Below are 18,478 nucleotides of genomic sequence, written 5' to 3' on the forward strand. Positions count from 1 at the left end.
GTCTCACTTTATTTTCAATGAATTTGTTTGCACTTGAAAACTGCATCGATACGTAACATAAAAACACGTCCGACCCTAATCATGAGGGTTACTTTCACATTGGTACATGGATATGGGAGTAAACAACCTTACTAAAGAAAAATAAGGTAATAAATACAAAAGTAAACAACCAAAAGTATAAAGTGAACACCTAATAAAGTACAAAACAAAACATATCCTTTAAGTTAGGTTCATATATTTATTATAATCTTTTACAAGGTAATGCCATGCAGCAACTTTTCACATTTACACTTAAATCAGCATTCTGGGAGTCATTGTATTTGAAGAATTACAGTGACAGGGGAATACACCTCAAATCTAATGATAGAAACGTGAAAATAGATGAAAGTCGCATTTAATCTTCCTGATAAAAATCACAGTGTTTTTTAATTTGGATAATGCTGGCAAGAAATAATTAATTTAATTATGTCCTCAAAGCAATAGCAAAGTCTAAAATCAAAAGGAAACAAGAAATATGATACAGAATATTTAAAAAGAATTTTTTTTTTTTGTCTGACTCCTGTTTTGATAGCGTGTCCTGTTTGCTGAGATATCATTTTTTTTAAATTATTTATTATGTTAGGGTAAGTACATCCTGCAGTAATGTGTGATGTCAAACTATGATGCAAGATAAATGAATCTTTTCAATTTTAATGAAAAACACAAGCAGTTTTAATAGGCATGGTCCATGTATCACAAATGTCACAGAATATGATAAAATGCAGTCATTTGAAGTATTAAGTAAAGTGCAACATTTTATATCTCAACAACAGAACAAGTTATGAAGCTGTGAGTTTGATCAATCTCATTTCATTTAACAAGCTCTGTATGATCATTCCTTTCGAATCTCCGACATTGTCTTTCGTTTAAGGGTTTTACCAGTTATGAGAAGACATCACAAGCACCAAAAATACTTTGTTATAATTTTTTGAAACATTAGGAAAACTTCTCAATAAATACTTGAATCCCAGTAGGGCTGCCTTAAGGAGTTAAAAGTATTTTGAATTGAACTTGAACACAGCAGTGCAATGAAATAGGGGGGGGGGGGGGAGGGGAGGGGGAGGGATTGGGGACATGAAGATGTGAAAAACTGACCACCTCACATTAAACAGTTTGTGCCATTTCCAGCCCATTAAGTCTTTTAAGTAAATTTTTACCTTGGCTAAGTTCCAAGTATAACATGATTTGGTCTTTTCTACTTTCACATGAACAGACTGTATCTATCAACTGTTTGAATTCTCAAACAAGTCATTAATTACCAAGTGGTTGATAAACACAAAGGTGGGACATGCATATATATCCAATATTTTTCAGATAATAATGGATATGAGAAAGTATCATCTAAATTTGCTTTCACGTACAAACATACACAATTTCTTGCATTATTTTCCAGCAGCTTTGCGGCCAATTGTTACATGTCACAAAACAATTAACCGACCATTTTCAAAAACAATTAACCGACCATTTTCAAAAACCTTCAAAAGAAAAGTTTAAACTAAAAAGTTGTCTTCAAAACCTATTTTAGTTTGGGAGATGTTCCACACGATAACTCCAAAATGATTCTTTCCCATAACAGAATCTAAACGTTGATTTCAAATTTATATATTTTGGTCTTGCAATCGTTATAATTATCATAGGAAGAACGATGTTATGTAATTTACATAAATTTCAATCATTATTTTTGGATGACTAGATGGAAGTGGACCTTTAATTATTATATTAATGCTGGTACCAGTTCTTTTTCATCTTGTGTGCTAACACTTTGTGCATAACCCAAGTAAGGGGATTGAATTATCCTCCAGTGTAACAATACATGGCATAACACAGCCATGGCAGTATTCAAATGACGGAAAGTTTGTAAAAATAAGTTAAAAGTGGAAGATAGTTCTGTCATACCAGCACACTGTTCACTTTGGTTGGTCCATATAAAACAGTAAACGTAAGTGTTTAATCTCATAAACACACTCATGAAGTAAACTGAAGGAATACCCCCATGCTTGTTGGGTTATATCGCATTTTGTGCACAGAAACAGGCATGTTATTGCTAATTAAGAATCCTGCCCTCAATCCTGTATTAGGGCCTTCTTCATGAAGATTGTGGTGAGTGCTGAAATGGGGCATGATTTTTTACCTCTCGTTTTCACCTGACAAGTTGTGCATAAAAAATAAACATTAAATCTGAATAGATCTTCGTATGGAAGCATCTGGAGCAAGACAGGGTGGTACAGAGGGAAGGGTAGGGTGAGCATGGCTGGGGGGGTAGGGGGGATGTCAGGGGTGGAAGAATTGAATGCAAGCTCCTGGAAAAGACTTGCTTGCATAAATAAATTAACCCGCGACTCATCACTAGATTTCTGTCCAACTTTCTGGCATTTCTATTTTCAGTATTTCAGGGGGGAAAGATAATACTGCATGATTCTGAGGAGTTACTCCATTACCACCAGCTTAGCGTTTTGAGCAACGGAGTCACCAGAAGCAACGAGGATGTCTTCAACCTTGCCATCTTTGGGAGCTCGAATGACATACTAGCGAAGGAAACAGAAAAAAAAGGGAAAAAAGTAGATACATGAACCAGGGTGTACTGGGATTGCGAGAGAACAGCTAATGTAAATAAAAAATTAGCAGAAACGATAAAACTTGTTGCAAGTAGTATCTCGGTTGTCCAAAAAAGTGAAGGAAGGTTGCTTTTTTTTCAAATCAAAGTGTAGTCCTACAAAAATTTAAAGGGCTGTTGAAATCAATTAGTCAATGAAACCATTGTAGTAACAAAGAATTCTTAAAACCTTTGTAACATGTTAACGGTATTGACTGTAGTGAACAACCCACCTTCTACCTTATCAGGTTTAGAATTGATGAATATTTAGAATTGTGTCTTCTCTGTAATCTGTTCTTAATTTTATTTTCTCTCGTAATACCAACCCTTTATGTTTTTAATTTCACTTTATTCATTATATGTTACTATATTCTGGGAGATTCCTGCCCACAAATTTCTTCGACAAATATAATATATAATAATATAATAATGATAATATATAATAATATATATTTAATATCCATACATTAATTATCTATCACGCACTGTTTGTATTTGCTTAAATCTTCAAGCATTCTGTGGCTTCGGCTTTGCGAACACTTTTGTACCCAATATACACTGAAAACATACATAGTGTGGAAACTAAACAAATTGAGTTTACTTGGGGTACGAAATGAGATTTATCTGCTTGGAGTTATTAAAAAAATGAGAAATCTGCAACATGAGTTCACCACTGCATGCTGTAATCATAGGATACTAGTAAGACGACAACAAATTTCATCTCCAAAATTGTAAGTTACGATAAATAATGCACCGCTTTGTCATCATGAAAGATCTATTGTGTGACTTGTAGCCTTAATGATAATATTCGCTATAACAATCCTAATATCATTAAGAGTTTGTAAGTCTGAAATGGTCATTATCTTCCCGAAAAAACCCCCCATCTCCTCCAATGATTAAATATGAATATTTAAGATTCTTTTTTCTATGCCGGTTTTTACAAAACTTTTTTATATTTTTCATCAGCACGCAGCTGTTAACCATACAACTCAAGTCACATAAACAGCGATAATTTTTGTTAGGTAAAACAAATACATTGAAAAATAAGTAGCTTTGTTTTTCTTACCTCCATTTTCATTGATTCCATGGCAACCAGGGGTTGACCTTTGGTGACATCTTCTCCTGGCTTGACGTATACGTGGGTTATCTTTCCCTGCATGGGGGCCCTGTCGCTGGCTCCACCGCTGGACGAGTCGATGTACTCTGGTACCGGGAGGGCAAAGTCTGTACTACCGACCTGCAACGTCATTTAAAGATTAAAAATTGTTACTCTGAGAGCATCAATTCTTTTTATCATGTACTTTAATGACGGATCTTGCATTTACTTGTCTTAACCTCGTTTATATTAATTTCAATAATATTGATTGAATTATTGGTTTTATTTATTGATTTATTATTTATTATTTTTTTTTGGTTTATATTTATTTATTTAAATATATATATACATATCTATATATGTTTTGCATTGACTACTTTATTTAGGATTAGACTCAACTAGAGAACAAAAACTGACATATTTTTCTTTCCTTGTTGTTGACTACCATCAAATCTTAACATATATAAAAAATTTTTGAAAAAACATTATAGAATGAAAAGTAGGATCAAGAAAACCTAGCTAAATATAATTTTGTTTTCAACAATGTAATCATAAGCCCTGAATAGCCCTTGCTACAAATTTCTTAGCACTTCCATAAATTCACTTCCAAATTTCTTTTGCTCAGATTTTTGTAATTACATGTCCAAATTAATCCGTTGGTAGTTTTTATTACCTGGTCAGGCAGAAACAGAACTACATTCCCTTCATGTAGGACTACTTTGGCCTGAGTAAGTTGGCCATCGATGCTACTGACCAGTACAGTTGACCCAGCAAGATTATGCAATGTGCCTGATGCAATGTATGTTCTTTCACCAACCTGACAAGAAAAAAAAAAACCTAAATTTGTTAGTTAAATAAGTCTTCGCTACTCTCAACGATTTCTCTTGAACTGACTCGTCGATAATGTATTGATCGTTTACTCATTTATCATACTTAAATATAAAAGCTGAAAATTGACTTCTTATAACAGACCTACACAGTAAACATGTTATGTGAATTCTGAGTGGCACAATTTAAAATTGAGTAAACTTTGATATAAAACATGAAGTTTGTTTTTAATTTTTATCACGCTACTTGCATCCCTGGTACTTCCAGCAAGCTTCGCCTCCGTACAAATGCTATAAAATATTTCTGATCCATCCGATACCTCCAGTCAGCGGAGATGCAAGAGCAATAATATCCTCTGTCTTAACTCTGATATGCAAATGCTACGGATATGTCCATGTCAGTCCATGCTAAACATTGATGCTTTGAAAAGAGCACCAAATCAGGGTTTATCAATTGTGATATTGTAAACTAACAGCAGAGTTTGTACTGGACCTAGGACTACCATATCTATGTGTGTTTAAAAGTGGGACAGAGTGCAGGTGAGGGGCATGACCCCTCCTCGGACATACTGTCTCACCCCTCCCCGTAGAAGAAACTTTTGGAGTTTTAAGAGGGATAGTACATACCAAGTGGCGATGTATTTTCAGCTTTTATACACCAGTATAGTACGGCGTAAACGTTCCCTAAAAGTTTAAATTTTTACCAAAATATTTCTTTGCAAATGGTGCTTAATTAGTGAGGTTTAGTCAAACAACATTTAACTATTAAATTTAACTCACCCAACTACCACATTTGAGTGTTGTTACCACCATTGTTAAGTTTTTATTTCCTAAACACAATGATATCATTTTGAAAGTTGTAAAGACCTTAAGGAATTTGAGGCAATTTTTGTTTTGCTAGTGGAACAGTATCTTTTTGTTACAAATACAAATCCAGGTTTATCAGGAATGTATTGTAACAAAAGCTGGACTATTAGCTGGACATGATACGTTAGTTGGCAAACACGAGGCAGCCATTTGAAGGATGTTTTACCTGTAATGAAAAGGTTTTATCCGCATTGTATGTAACAGAAACAGTAATCTTTTCGTCTCCTTGTAACAGAACTATATCTCTTTTTAGAAGTGTGTTGAATCTCAATCCATCGGCAGAATTGAATGGTGAAAAAGGATCTGCCAAAAAAACAAAAAAAAAATGAGCAAGAATATTACTGATTCATGCCAAAATAACAAAACAAACATAAACGAATCACCGGCCATACAACGATCGACTAAATAAAAGACGATAATGGTATAAACAATAATGCAAATTATTCCAATCTCTTTTAAAAATCGATTAATTATATTTAATAGGGGCCACTGCAAACTGTTAAATGCCTCACTAGGTCTAGTTTAGCTCTAATTTGTGTACAATAAAGCAGAACTCATTACGGTTTCAACCCTTCAACCCGGCCACCTGTTACAAATGATTCCAGTATGGAAAGCCATTACAGACTTAAATACGACAACAACAATAGGAGATCAGTGGTCAGTGCAAGCCGTGGCTTCTTCTTTACATAAGCTTTTTTAAAACAGTTCATGACACTGTACCACAGTAGTATTGAAATGAGCTACTGTATGTGATTCCTGCAACATGGAAAGCCATTACGGACTTAAATACAACAATAGAAGATCAGTTGTCTGTACAAGCCATGGGAGTGCTTGAATGCTTCTTTATGTAAACTTTAAGACAGTGTATTACACTGTACCACAGTAATATTGCAATGAGCTATGTGATTCCTGCAACATGGAAAGCCATTAGGGACTCAAATGCAACAATAGAAGATCAGTTGTCAGTACAAGCCATGGGAGTGCTTGAATGCTTCTTTATGTAAACTTTAAGACAGTTTATCACACTGTAGTGCAGTAGTATTGTAATGAGCTATGTGATTCCTGCAACATGGAAAGCCATTAGGGACTCAAATGCAACAATAGAAGATCAGTTGTCAGTACAAGCCATGGGAGTGCTTGAATGCTTCTTTATGTAAGCTTTAAAACAGTTTATTACACTGTACCACAGTAGTATTGTAATGAGCTCTGTGATTCCTGCAACATGGAAAGCCATTACGGACTTAAATACAACAATAGTAGATCAGTTGTCTGTACAAGCCATGGGAGTGCTTGAATGCTTCTTTATGTAAACTTTAAGACAGTGTGTTACACTGTACCACAGTAATATTGCAATGAGCTATGTGATTCCTGCAACATGGAAAGCCATTAGGGACTCAAATGCAACAATAGAAGATCAGTTGTCAGTACAAGCCATGGGAGTGCTTGAATGCTTCTTTATGTAAGCTTTAAGACAGTTTATTACACTGTAGCACAGTAGCATTGTAATGAGCTATGTGATTCCTGCAACATCGCCACAGTCCTTAAAGAAAATAAAGTGTATTCTTATGCCAAAAATCCTACTTAGCCTACATTTTTCTCCCATATTCCACATGTACCACCCGAAATGTCCTGCAACATACCATTATGGTAAACAGAAACATATCACGTGTCATTCTACTCATGTGTCAATCATTTCCAAAAAGTTTCAATAATAACTCATCAAACAAGGCGAGAGAAAAGAAAAAAAAATATCTCACCTCCTTCTTCGACCTGACTCAGTTGCTGGCTTGCTTGATCTTCACTGAGTAAGAGAGCTAAAGCTGCCTGGCAAAGAGATGAATCCAAAGGGTACCCCTTCTCTGGAAACAGTGATTTCTCATGCAAGGGGATGAACTCCGTATGGACATTGCCTTCCTGAAATTCAGGATGAGCTGCTAAACTGTCCAAGAATCTGATATTCGTCTTCAGACCGACCACCTGTAAAAATAAACAGGGGCAACGTCTGGGCACTTTCGCTAAATTTATTACAAATGTCGGTTCAATTTAACCATCCATCTGTGAAACAGGCAACATTCATGTGAGCAAGGGCCAAACATGGCAAGCTGTGAACAAGCTAAGTAAGATCTGGAAGTCGGGACTTCCTAGAGAAACAAAAGTCAATGTTTTTCTGACTCTAGTTGAGCCAGTACTCCTGTATGTTTCTGAAACATGGACTATTACCAAGCAACTGGAAAGAAACATAGACGGTTGTTACAAACGATTACTGAGGGCTGCCCTTGATATTAGTTGGAAACAGAAGATACCCAACACACAGCTTTATGGCGATCTTCCAAAGGTGTCCATGAAAATCAGAGAACAAAGACTTAGAGCAGCTGGTCACTACCACCGACACCCAGAAGAAGCAGCCAACAAGTTCATTCTCTGGGAGCCAAAACATGGTACCCCTGGTGCAAGGCATAAAACCTTCCTGCATTTCCTACTAGAGGACAGTGGGGCTGAAAGTACGTGTAAGCTAGCAACCCTTATGGAAGACAGAAATGACTGGAAATCTCGATGCCAGGTTATTGTCCGGCCAACTTCTCTTACCCCTCATGATGATAATGGTTGACCGAGGTCGAACTGATGATGATGATGATGATGATGATGATGATGATGATGATGATGATGATGATGATGATGATGATGATGATGATGATGATGATGATGATGATGATGATGATGATGATGATGATGATGATGATGATGATGATGATGATGATGATGATGATGATGATGATGATGATGATGATGATGATGATGATGATGATGATGATGATGATGATGATGATGATGATGATGATGATGATGATGATGATGATGATGATGATGATGATGATGATGATGATGATGATGATGATGATGATGATGATGATGATGATGATGATGATGATGATGATGATGATGATGATGATGATGATGATGATGATGATGATGATGATGATGATGATGATGATGATGATGATGATGATGATGATGATGATGATGATGATGATGATGATGATGATGATGATGATGATGATGATGATGATGATGATGATGATGATGATGATGATGATGATGATGATGATGATGATGATGATGATGATGATGATGATGATGATGATGATGATGATGATGATGATGATGATGATGATGATGATGATGATGATGATGATGATGATGATGATGATGATGATGATGATGATGATGATGATGATGATGATGATGATGATGATGATGATGATGATGATGATGATGATGATGATGATGATGATGATGATGATGATGATGATGATGATGATGATGATGATGATGATGATGATGATGATGATGATGATGATGATGATGATGATGATGATGATGATGATGATGATGATGATGATGATGATGATGATGATGATGATGATGATGATGATGATGATGATGATGATGATGATGATGATGATGATGATGATGATGATGATGATGATGATGATGATGATGATGATGATGATGATGATGATGATGATGATGATGATGATGATGATGATGATGATGATGATGATGATGATGATGATGATGATGATGATGATGATGATGATGATGATGATGATGATGATGATGATGATGATGATGATGATGATGATGATGATGATGATGATGATGATGATGATGATGATGATGATGATGATGATGATGATGATGATGATGATGATGATGATGATGATGATGATGATGATGATGATGATGATGATGATGATGATGATGATGATGATGATGATGATGATGATGATGATGATGATGATGATGATGATGATGATGATGATGGGGAGGTACACATATTAAGGTTATTAACTTGACTGATTCTGGTCTGAGCTAAATTTGTTACAAAGTAAAACAATAGTACAATCAGAATGATATTTGAGTTTTTAGCTGAGGACATCATGAAATGCCGACAATTTGAGAATATTTTCAAGAGATATATAAAGACTAATACTAACATGATACTGACTGAGGGATTGTCTGAGTTTGTTCAGAGCTGAAGATCTGTCTGAGGACCAGACAACTAATTTGGCGATCATTGGATCGTAGAAAATAGTGACCTCATCACCTGGAGGAGAAAAAGAAAAATTAATATTCATAAAATGTCGTAGGTCACCAAAAAAAAGAAGAGAAGAAAAACAGTCTTGCCAAAGCGCCTTATAATAATTATCATAATAATAATAATAATAAGTTCCCAATATAGCCAAATACCAAAAGGCCTCTAGGCGCTTTACAAAACCTAAAACAAATAAAAAATAAAAAGACAGAGAAATCAAAGGCATAGGCAGGGTATGGTCAGGAACAGGTAGCAACTTGAATGACAGTCAACCAGTTTATTGGCAATGAAATCAAATCGTTGTCAGGGTTTTAAGGGATGACCTCTTAGGCATTAAATTAATTTTAATATGTTGTAGACTGTTAAAAAGACACCAAAATTATCAGTCCAAGTTTTATTTCTATAACATATTTATTATAATTTAAGTTTTGAGAAATGAATCTGCACATTCATTTCATACTTGATCTCAAGAATAATATAAATATTCAAGATATCCCCCACCGCCTCCCCCCCCCAACAAACAAAAAATACCAGCTTTAAATAATTTCTAGACTAAAACTAAACAATTTTAAAGCCCCAACCAAACCTTGTCTGACTCCGGTCTCTATCCTGACATCTTCACTTGGCTCCGGAGTTGAGAGATGAATAAGTGGCCCAGCACCGGGCAAGAAATTGTTGTCAGGGTCCTCGGCGTATATACGGGCCTCAAAGGAGTGACCCCTCGGAGACAACTGATCCTGGTTGAGGGGTAAGACCTCACCCCCGGCCACCTGAATAAATATGTGGAATTAAAGAGGATGGTGGGGGGGGGGGGAGAAAATTAAGTAACAATCTACCACACTGAATATAGTTAAGAGAAATTACAAAGTATTTGGTTCAAGTTAGTCCTGCCAGAGGAAAGATAGAGTTGTTAATATCAAGCTTTTAATCTCTTTTGTTACTAGTATTCAAATACTAAACTTAAAAGGACAGCAATGTATGTTAATTTATGCTAGAATTCCTGCTTCTATGAACACTTGACTCAGTTACTCATCCAAAGGGTCAGGGGGTATTCCTTAAAAAAAAGGTAACACTTTCTCAAATACTTCAGGAGGTGAAAAAGGGAGCACCATGAAAGAACGATCGTGTTTCTCTATGTACAAGCCACCAGATATAACCATTGCCACCAAAGAAATGGTTAAATGGTGGGTGCCAAATCTGTAACTAATAAGATGCCCTTATTTGATATGCCATGTTTTCATCTATTACAAAGTAATCCCTTTTTCTGCAAAGTAATCTTTCATAAATTGTGATGTAGTCCTTTTTACCCCTATAACATGATTTATGACAAATATGGGATTTCCCCTTGACAGTTTCCCTCCCCCCGCTCTCCCCACCCCCCTCCACCATAGTTATTTGGGCCAATAGATGGTATCGTACATGTACCCACCAAGTATTAACCCAGATGCATAGCAGCAAAAATAAATATTACTTTGATCAGCAGATATGAAATCACAGAGCCTTTTACTCAAATTCACAGGACATGAGGGGTACTACTATGCAGGGTCACAGAGGGATGAGGAATTAGGCTCTCCTCCAACCTCCTCCCCACACCACCCCCACCCCCCACCACCATACAAGAAATAATTTAATGAAATGTTGGCCCAGGTTTAAAAAGTAGAAAACAGCCTTTTCAGAAAGTGCTTCTTCATAAACATCAGGTTAGAATCGTCATTAAAGTTAATGACGTTTGCTATTTCCCCTGAATCTAATTAATTCCCTGCCAATGAAAAGAAAAAGACTCACCCTTAGCTGCCACTCGACTAGATCAGTCCCAGTGATCATCTCGGTGACCGGATGCTCTACTTGCAATCTCGTGTTCATCTCCATGAAATAGAACTTTTGATCTTTGTCCATGATGAATTCAACGGTACCTGACCAGCAACAATATGAACATGTAAAATTGCCAAAGATACCGGGCGGAACAGACATTTTTCTCTTCTTAAATTCTGATACCTTAAAAGTTATAGGCGCTCTTAGAATGAGTGATTTGGATCAGTTATTGCATGGAGTTGTTTGCTTGTTTGTTCATCCAACCAGTAAACAAGTCTGTTGAGAACACTAAATTCTAACTCAGTATTTCCTGACTGGCTATGCCTGAATCAATCAAAGAAACCTAGAAAAAAATGAAATAAAATAACTCTGCTCTCAAAAAGTAGCAAAACAACTCAAGAACAGGAATGATAATCTGCAAACCGAACGTACAGAAGCATTTTTATTTTCGCTGACTGATTTTCACAACCATGGATCACTTTATGGAATTCCAGGTAGATTGAATACCATTTGACCATTGGCATAGCCAGAGGGAAGGATTGGGGAGGGGGCATATTGATTGGAGTAAACTCACAAGAGGCGATACGGCTGCAGTAAAACTTACCAGCACCGACGTAACTAACAGCTCTTGCGGCCCTGACAGCAGCTTCACCAATCTCCTTTCTCACTTCTTCGGATAACCCTGGCTGAAATTGCAAAGGAAGTAAACAGATCAGGAGAGGAATGAATGAGAGGAAAAAAGTGAGGTGTGGGGTGGGGTGGGGTGGTGGGTTTACAGAGAGGGGATTTAAAAGGCATAGCTCATCTCAAACCGAATCAACATTCCAAATAATGTTCACAACAATATTTATACCTGAGCAAGAAGTATCATTATTACAGCCCCTCCATCCACCCCACCCCCTCCCCACCCTGAACAGTCAAAGAAACTGAGTTTACATCAATTTCATATTTAGAGGAAAGTGGAGGTGAAAGGAGCCTAATACTTATATTTAGAATAGGAGAGAGCTTTCCATTTCTTACAAATCTTTCATTGATGGCAATGACAGAATTAAATATTTTTTTTGGGAAGTAGAGGAATGGATGGGATGAGCAGGGGGTGGGTATTAATGATGAATTATAGTATAAACTTTACGGACATTGCCACAAATGAAAGACTGAACTGCTTACTGCTGGGGCTTCTTCAATAATCTTCTGGTGTCTTCTCTGTACGCTGCAGTCCCTCTCGAAGAGGTACACATAGTTACCGTGCTTGTCACCAAAGACTTGGACTTCCACATGCCTAGAGAAAACAAGAATGAGATTTAAGAAACGTTTTCATTACTTTAAGCATTTCAACGTCAACTATGATGAACTTAGTATTGGATTGATTTGAAAAGGTCAATTTTTTATTTCTCCAAAAACTATGTACAGTTCTAACAATAGAAACAGTTAACACCCTAATCTGTTACTGTTGCTATTGTTTCTTTTTACCTTTAATAGAGACTATAACAAATCAATTAGTAATTTATTCAAATTGATAAATTCAAAAACAGCTTCTTGAGTCATCTGTCATCTTTCTAAACTTTAAAAGCAGAAAGCTTGGTTTAAGTTCACAGCAAGTTTTGAGGACAATTTTCCTTTAAGCTTGTCAGCACAAAGATCGATGGAAAATGTAAGCAATGACCATGTGCCGTAAGTCACTATCCCTGACAACCATTACGATTGTTCTGGTTTTCTGTAACATAATTGGTCATTGCAACCTACTCAATGACATATACATATCAGCTTGTGTCAGAACCATTGTACGACATTGACAGAAAACACCTGATTTCGATACCTTGGTGTATCTACGAACTTCTCAACCAGCATAACGTCATCATCAAATGACTTCATGGCTTCCCTTCTGGCCGATTCAAGAGCTTCGGAAAATTCTTCGGGTGTGGCTACTGTCCTCATACCCTTTTGAGGAAATAAAAAGTCTTTGATAAGACATGACTCCATGAGTAAGTATAAAGAAACCTTAAACTTGACCATGTTAAAAAACATAAAATAACACATACTGTACCAAGGATTAATTTAAACTGATATTGCATTGCAAAATACTATGAAACTGGGCAAATTGCTATGCAAACTGGGCAAATTACTATGCAAACTGGGCAAAGTGCTATGCAAACTGGGCAAATTACTATGCAAACTGGGCAAATTGATATGCAAACTGGGCAAATTGATATGCAAACTGGGAAAATTGCTATGCAAACTGGGCAAATTGCTGTGCAAACTGGGCAAATTGCTATGCAAACTGGGCAAATTGCTGTGCAACTGGACAAATAGCTATGCCAACTGGGCAAATTGCTGTGCAAACTGGGCAAATTGCTATGCAATGCTATGAAAACTGGGCAAATTGCTATGCAAACTGGGCAAATTGCTGAGCAAACTGGGCAATTGCTATGTGAACTGGACAAATTGCAAGTGCAAAGATGTATAGTATTTTGTGTACAAAGGAACCATACAATTTTGTAAAGGAACATTCAGAGCCTTCAAAACTGCAGTTCAAAATATAAGTACTAAATTATTGTTTAATTTTACTGACAGTGTAAATCTCTTTTAATAAACTGACATGGCCTGATCAGTTCTAAGCTGCATGTTCCCTGGGGTAAGGTAATATGGAGTCCTTTTTAAAATTGTATCATTTGTATTAATGATATTTTATGTAAAATTATAACAATTAAACAACAGATACATTTTTATTGAGTAGATACACCAGTTATCTGTTTACTGAGTAGCTGAAGTTTTATCAAATTTTCTCTTTTTTCATAGTTTTAAGATCAGTCCGGTTTATACTTTTGTGTGTGCTGTGGAGCCCTAATATTGGGATATTTACCTAGTTTGCAATACGATAAAGGTGGGACATCTAAAATGGAGAAAATTTTCTGAAATATTCTAGTTTCATCCCTTTAAAATGATATTTATATTATACGCAGTTCACCTTTCCTCCACCTCCACGAACAGCTTTAAGCATGACTGGATAACCGATCTTCTCTGCTTCCTGTCGTAACCTCTCATCTGATTGGTCCTCACCATGGTAACCTTCAATAATTGGCACTCCAGCGGCAGCCATGATGTGTTTTGAGGTGCTTCACACATAAAAGCAAAAAACAGAAAAAAACTTAACAAGTTGAATAAGTGCCAGAGACATTCAAGAGTTTAAAACTGCAGTTCTTATCATAACATGTAACGATGAATACTGGCGAAAGAGAGAAGTGATAGAATGACCCTTTCTGTTTGCTAAGTTGTAATCATATCTGAACCTGAGCTGTAAATTTTGTGAAAATCAGAGAAGTGATATGGTGACCAACTTTACTTGTCTGAGCAACTTTATAACATGATGCTTAGTTTATGAATGGAGATGTCACAGACGTATATAATTTGAGACATGATAACTAATGTTTAATTTAATAATGCATATCATATATATATATATATATATATATATATATATATATATATATATATATAATATAGTATACCTATACCGTAATATACAGGAAGTGATCAATTGAATATTTGTTACATATGTACATATGCACACATATATATATATATATATATATATATATATATATATATATATATATATATATGTATTGTCATTTAGAACTGTAAGAACACAATTGTGTCTTATGTGTACATATAAGAAAATTAAATATGAATTTATAATAAAAAAGGTTACATTGATAATTACCTTTTTATGCCCATATCTCTGATTGCATTTGTGGGAGGTCCAACGAATACCTTGCCTTCCTTTTCACATAAATCGGCAAATTCTGTGTTTTCTGATAGAAAACCATACCCTGGATGGATTGCCTACAGATGTAATGGAGCGATAAAACTTATGTCAGGAAAATATTTGCACTTTGAAAGAAGAATTAATTAGAATGGAAAATCACATCCTTTGTTTTTTAATCAACTTGGTATGAATGTGGGTCACTAAAAATAAAGGTTTACAAATATTCTAATCACACTTTCAAGGGATTGGTATCCTGGTAAAGGGCATATTGGTATCCAGAAAGAGACATGGTGTTTTAGGATCAAAATATTTTTAATTACTGACAAAATTTCCAAACCTTCAAAGTAATGCAGCATCTCCATATCTCAATTAACAAGTGACTGGGAACAGGTAATAATGAGAGGGCAACTGTGCTGTGATGACAGTCATTTGCACAGCATCCATAAACTTAACTTGTGAGCCACAGATAAAGAAGAAAAAGATACTTCCAAGCTCATACGTAAAAAAACAGAAAGCCTCATTACGCCTTGTGAAGCTTTTCTACTACCCTGAAGATATTTTTACCCTACACCCTTTAAAGTGTATCCTTGTTCCCCTAGAGACGACCTAAGAGTACCCGAATAGATTTAAACAAAAGCCAATTTACCTGTGCACCAGACTTCTTTGCCACTTCCATGATCTTTTCTTTACTGAGGTAGCTGAGTGTGGGAGGAGCAGGGCCGATATTGAAAGCCTCATCGGCCTGTGAAAATAAAGAACAATTGCTTCGGAAAACTTGATACAATTACGCGATTTTTGGGAGGAACCAAGGTTAAACAATGGAGGAAAAACCCTGAAATTTGCAATGTCAAGCAATAGGTGAAAGAAGAGACACAAAGTTCAAAGTTGCAAACAAGTATGACATTTTGTGGCGCTCATGTTCACTTCACCTGTCACATTACCAAACGGTAAGTCCAATTGACCTCAGATTTTGCATTTGTCCAGTCATGGACCTGACTCTTTCAGTACAGATATGTAACCAACTTTTATAACCACCTTGAGTTTAACTTAGTATTTCCCAAGGGTTAGGTAGCAAACAGAAGCTCATTTTCAAACACGATCTATGTGATTACTGAGGATGAACACTGGCTTTATAACAAGTCTTCTATTTTCAATGAAGGTTCAGAAAGTTAAGCAGAAGTGTCATTGTCGCAACCATTCCTGCTCCTGGGATGGCCAGCTAATGTCCCCATCAAACGAACTAGTGTACCTCTGCATCTGATCACTTCCTCAAATTATGAGTGAGGTAAAGGCACCCCCCCCCCCCGCAACATCATCACTGCAATGACATTTTGAAAGAAAGGTCTAACAAACGACAGTTCCCAAGTTAGCAATTCAAAAATACTAAATCCACGGAAGACTCCACTAAACAGCACTGCAAAGCATGGCCATAATTGACATAGATACAAAAACAATTACCATGGCAACATGCATTGAATGCTTGTCTGCATCAGAGTAAACTGCTACAGTCTTGACACCCAACCTTCGAGCTGTTTTGATGACTCTGCATGCTATCTCCCCTCTGTTGGCGATCAGTACTTTCTGAATCGCCAGAGGTGATGCACCTAAAGAGTTGACAAAATTCAATAAATAACAACATAATTAAAGAGTGTTTCATTTCATTAAAATCTTAATTGAATTACTTTACAACAAAGATAGTTTACAGCTCATGCTTGATCGGAGGAGCCAGATGAAAGGCTTTCAGTCAGAATATTGGTAACAAAGTTGGAACCCTATCCAATCCATGATCAATACAATAATGTAAAAAAAAAATCACGAAATAACAGAGTATTTTGCTGTCAGTGTGCAACTATGACATCACATAGGTCTGTATGTTTCTAGTTCTCGTATGTTACAAACTGCAACAAGTTCAACTATCAATCTCCAACACACAATGTAGGAATTGCATGCAACTTTTACCCTGGATACTTAGTAGGCTACATATTTTTCTTCCATATAGGTCAAAAATAAATATTCCTCTGAACTGTAATTATCATTCCCGCAAATTTATAAATAGGCCTAGAACAAGATCAGATGTGGTACCTGTATGGTGAGTGGATCTAATGAGTGCAACTTGAAAACATCTGAAATAAAAACAACAGAAAGGAAACATTGTTTATGATGGAAAGCACTGTTTGTATTGTAACAAATGCTGCTTGCACAAAATTTCCTTAGCTACTGTAGTGTTGTAGTAAAATTGTAAATACCACCAAACCTATGAATGGTTTCCCTTTATTTAGTAATGTAAGGAACAAACTTCATTGGAACGTATCTGATGACAAGTTAGTATCATACAAAACTGGTGGGAGGCTAGTCTTAACAGCACAGAAAACAAGGCAGTGGCAGCAACCCATTGCCTAACGTAAGGTACCAGTTTCACGATAACGAAGAACAACGTTCTTTTACGGATGTTTTTTCTTCTCAAATTTACGTTTAAAACCACGTTTTGGTTAAAATGATCATTTATAAAGATAATTATTTATAAGTTTGTCACCTTGAGAAAACATTTTGTGCTCTTTTTCCTTTCCAAACGGCAGACATTGTTGAAAAATATGTATTATTTATGTTGTTCAGTACTACTGTAATCTCCCCTAACGCACACATGTATTATAACCATCATGCCACTTCTCAATAACATAAGAGTCATATTTTTAGAGTCATCAATTTTAGAAATAACTATGTTTGATATGGTTGCTATCAGTGGCGTAGGAAGGTACTTTTCAGTGGGGGGGGGGGGGCTGAAGACTGATGGCCGGCCTGGGGGAGGGGTGTAAGGGGAGGGGGTGTCCCCCTTTGGAATTTTTTTGCATTTCCAGGTGGCCTCAGATGCAATTTGGTGCAATATAGCACACTTCAACCCACCCACTCCATTTTGTATATAATTTTGCATTTTCACCTGGCCTTAGATGCAATTTGGTGCTCCAAATGAGATTTTTTTCTCATTTGGAAATGAAAAAGGGGTTTCTGACTTGCGAAGCGGGGGGGGGGGCGGAATGATACTTCCGCCCCTCCATATTTTTCACTGGGGGGGCTGGCGCCCCCCCCCCCCCAGCCCCCCGGTTCCTACGCCCTTGGTTGCTATAGATTTACTCTGTAATCTCTCAATATGACAACATTAGGACTATATGTAGAGTTCTTTAATGAACGTTCACTGTACGAAGAGGGTTGCTGTTGAAGAGCTTATTAAGAACAAAAGATTCCATTTTAAAGTTGAGTGCTCTAAATATGTTTGGCGTATAGTCGGTTTTAACCAAATTTAGTTTTCTCGTGTTTCTGTTGTTTTGTGTAGTTTTTACGCTGGTCCACTTGTTTTCGATTGTACTGAAACATGTCCTAATTTTGC

At 36.4% G+C, this 18,478-nt stretch overlaps 1 protein-coding gene across 1 annotated transcript in view; it reads right to left on the reverse strand.

Annotated features, from left to right (window-relative positions):
* Nucleotides 1-218: 218 nt before the first annotated feature.
* The window catches only part of LOC139975285 (methylcrotonoyl-CoA carboxylase subunit alpha, mitochondrial-like), a 344,390-nt gene continuing 326,130 nt past the window's right edge, over nucleotides 219-18,478 (reverse strand). The window contains exons 2-18 of the mRNA XM_071983075.1: nucleotides 17,630-17,720; nucleotides 17,179-17,219; nucleotides 16,555-16,700; nucleotides 15,743-15,838; nucleotides 15,052-15,173; nucleotides 14,296-14,443; nucleotides 13,147-13,268; nucleotides 12,498-12,609; nucleotides 11,935-12,016; nucleotides 11,304-11,431; nucleotides 10,105-10,288; nucleotides 9,421-9,530; nucleotides 7,180-7,399; nucleotides 5,589-5,725; nucleotides 4,402-4,545; nucleotides 3,699-3,869; nucleotides 219-2,564 (exon numbers count right to left, since the gene is read on the reverse strand). Of these exons, the coding sequence (XP_071839176.1) occupies nucleotides 2,466-2,564; nucleotides 3,699-3,869; nucleotides 4,402-4,545; nucleotides 5,589-5,725; nucleotides 7,180-7,399; nucleotides 9,421-9,530; nucleotides 10,105-10,288; nucleotides 11,304-11,431; nucleotides 11,935-12,016; nucleotides 12,498-12,609; nucleotides 13,147-13,268; nucleotides 14,296-14,443; nucleotides 15,052-15,173; nucleotides 15,743-15,838; nucleotides 16,555-16,700; nucleotides 17,179-17,219; nucleotides 17,630-17,676 (2,109 nt within the window). The 5' untranslated portion in view covers nucleotides 17,677-17,720 and the 3' untranslated portion in view covers nucleotides 219-2,465. The remainder of the gene's footprint in view (nucleotides 2,565-3,698; nucleotides 3,870-4,401; nucleotides 4,546-5,588; nucleotides 5,726-7,179; nucleotides 7,400-9,420; nucleotides 9,531-10,104; nucleotides 10,289-11,303; nucleotides 11,432-11,934; nucleotides 12,017-12,497; nucleotides 12,610-13,146; nucleotides 13,269-14,295; nucleotides 14,444-15,051; nucleotides 15,174-15,742; nucleotides 15,839-16,554; nucleotides 16,701-17,178; nucleotides 17,220-17,629; nucleotides 17,721-18,478) is intronic.

The sequence above is a fragment of the Apostichopus japonicus genome, chromosome 10 (assembly GCF_037975245.1).
Source record: "Apostichopus japonicus isolate 1M-3 chromosome 10, ASM3797524v1, whole genome shotgun sequence".
NCBI classification, from domain to species: Eukaryota; Metazoa; Echinodermata; class Holothuroidea; order Aspidochirotida; family Stichopodidae; genus Apostichopus; species Apostichopus japonicus.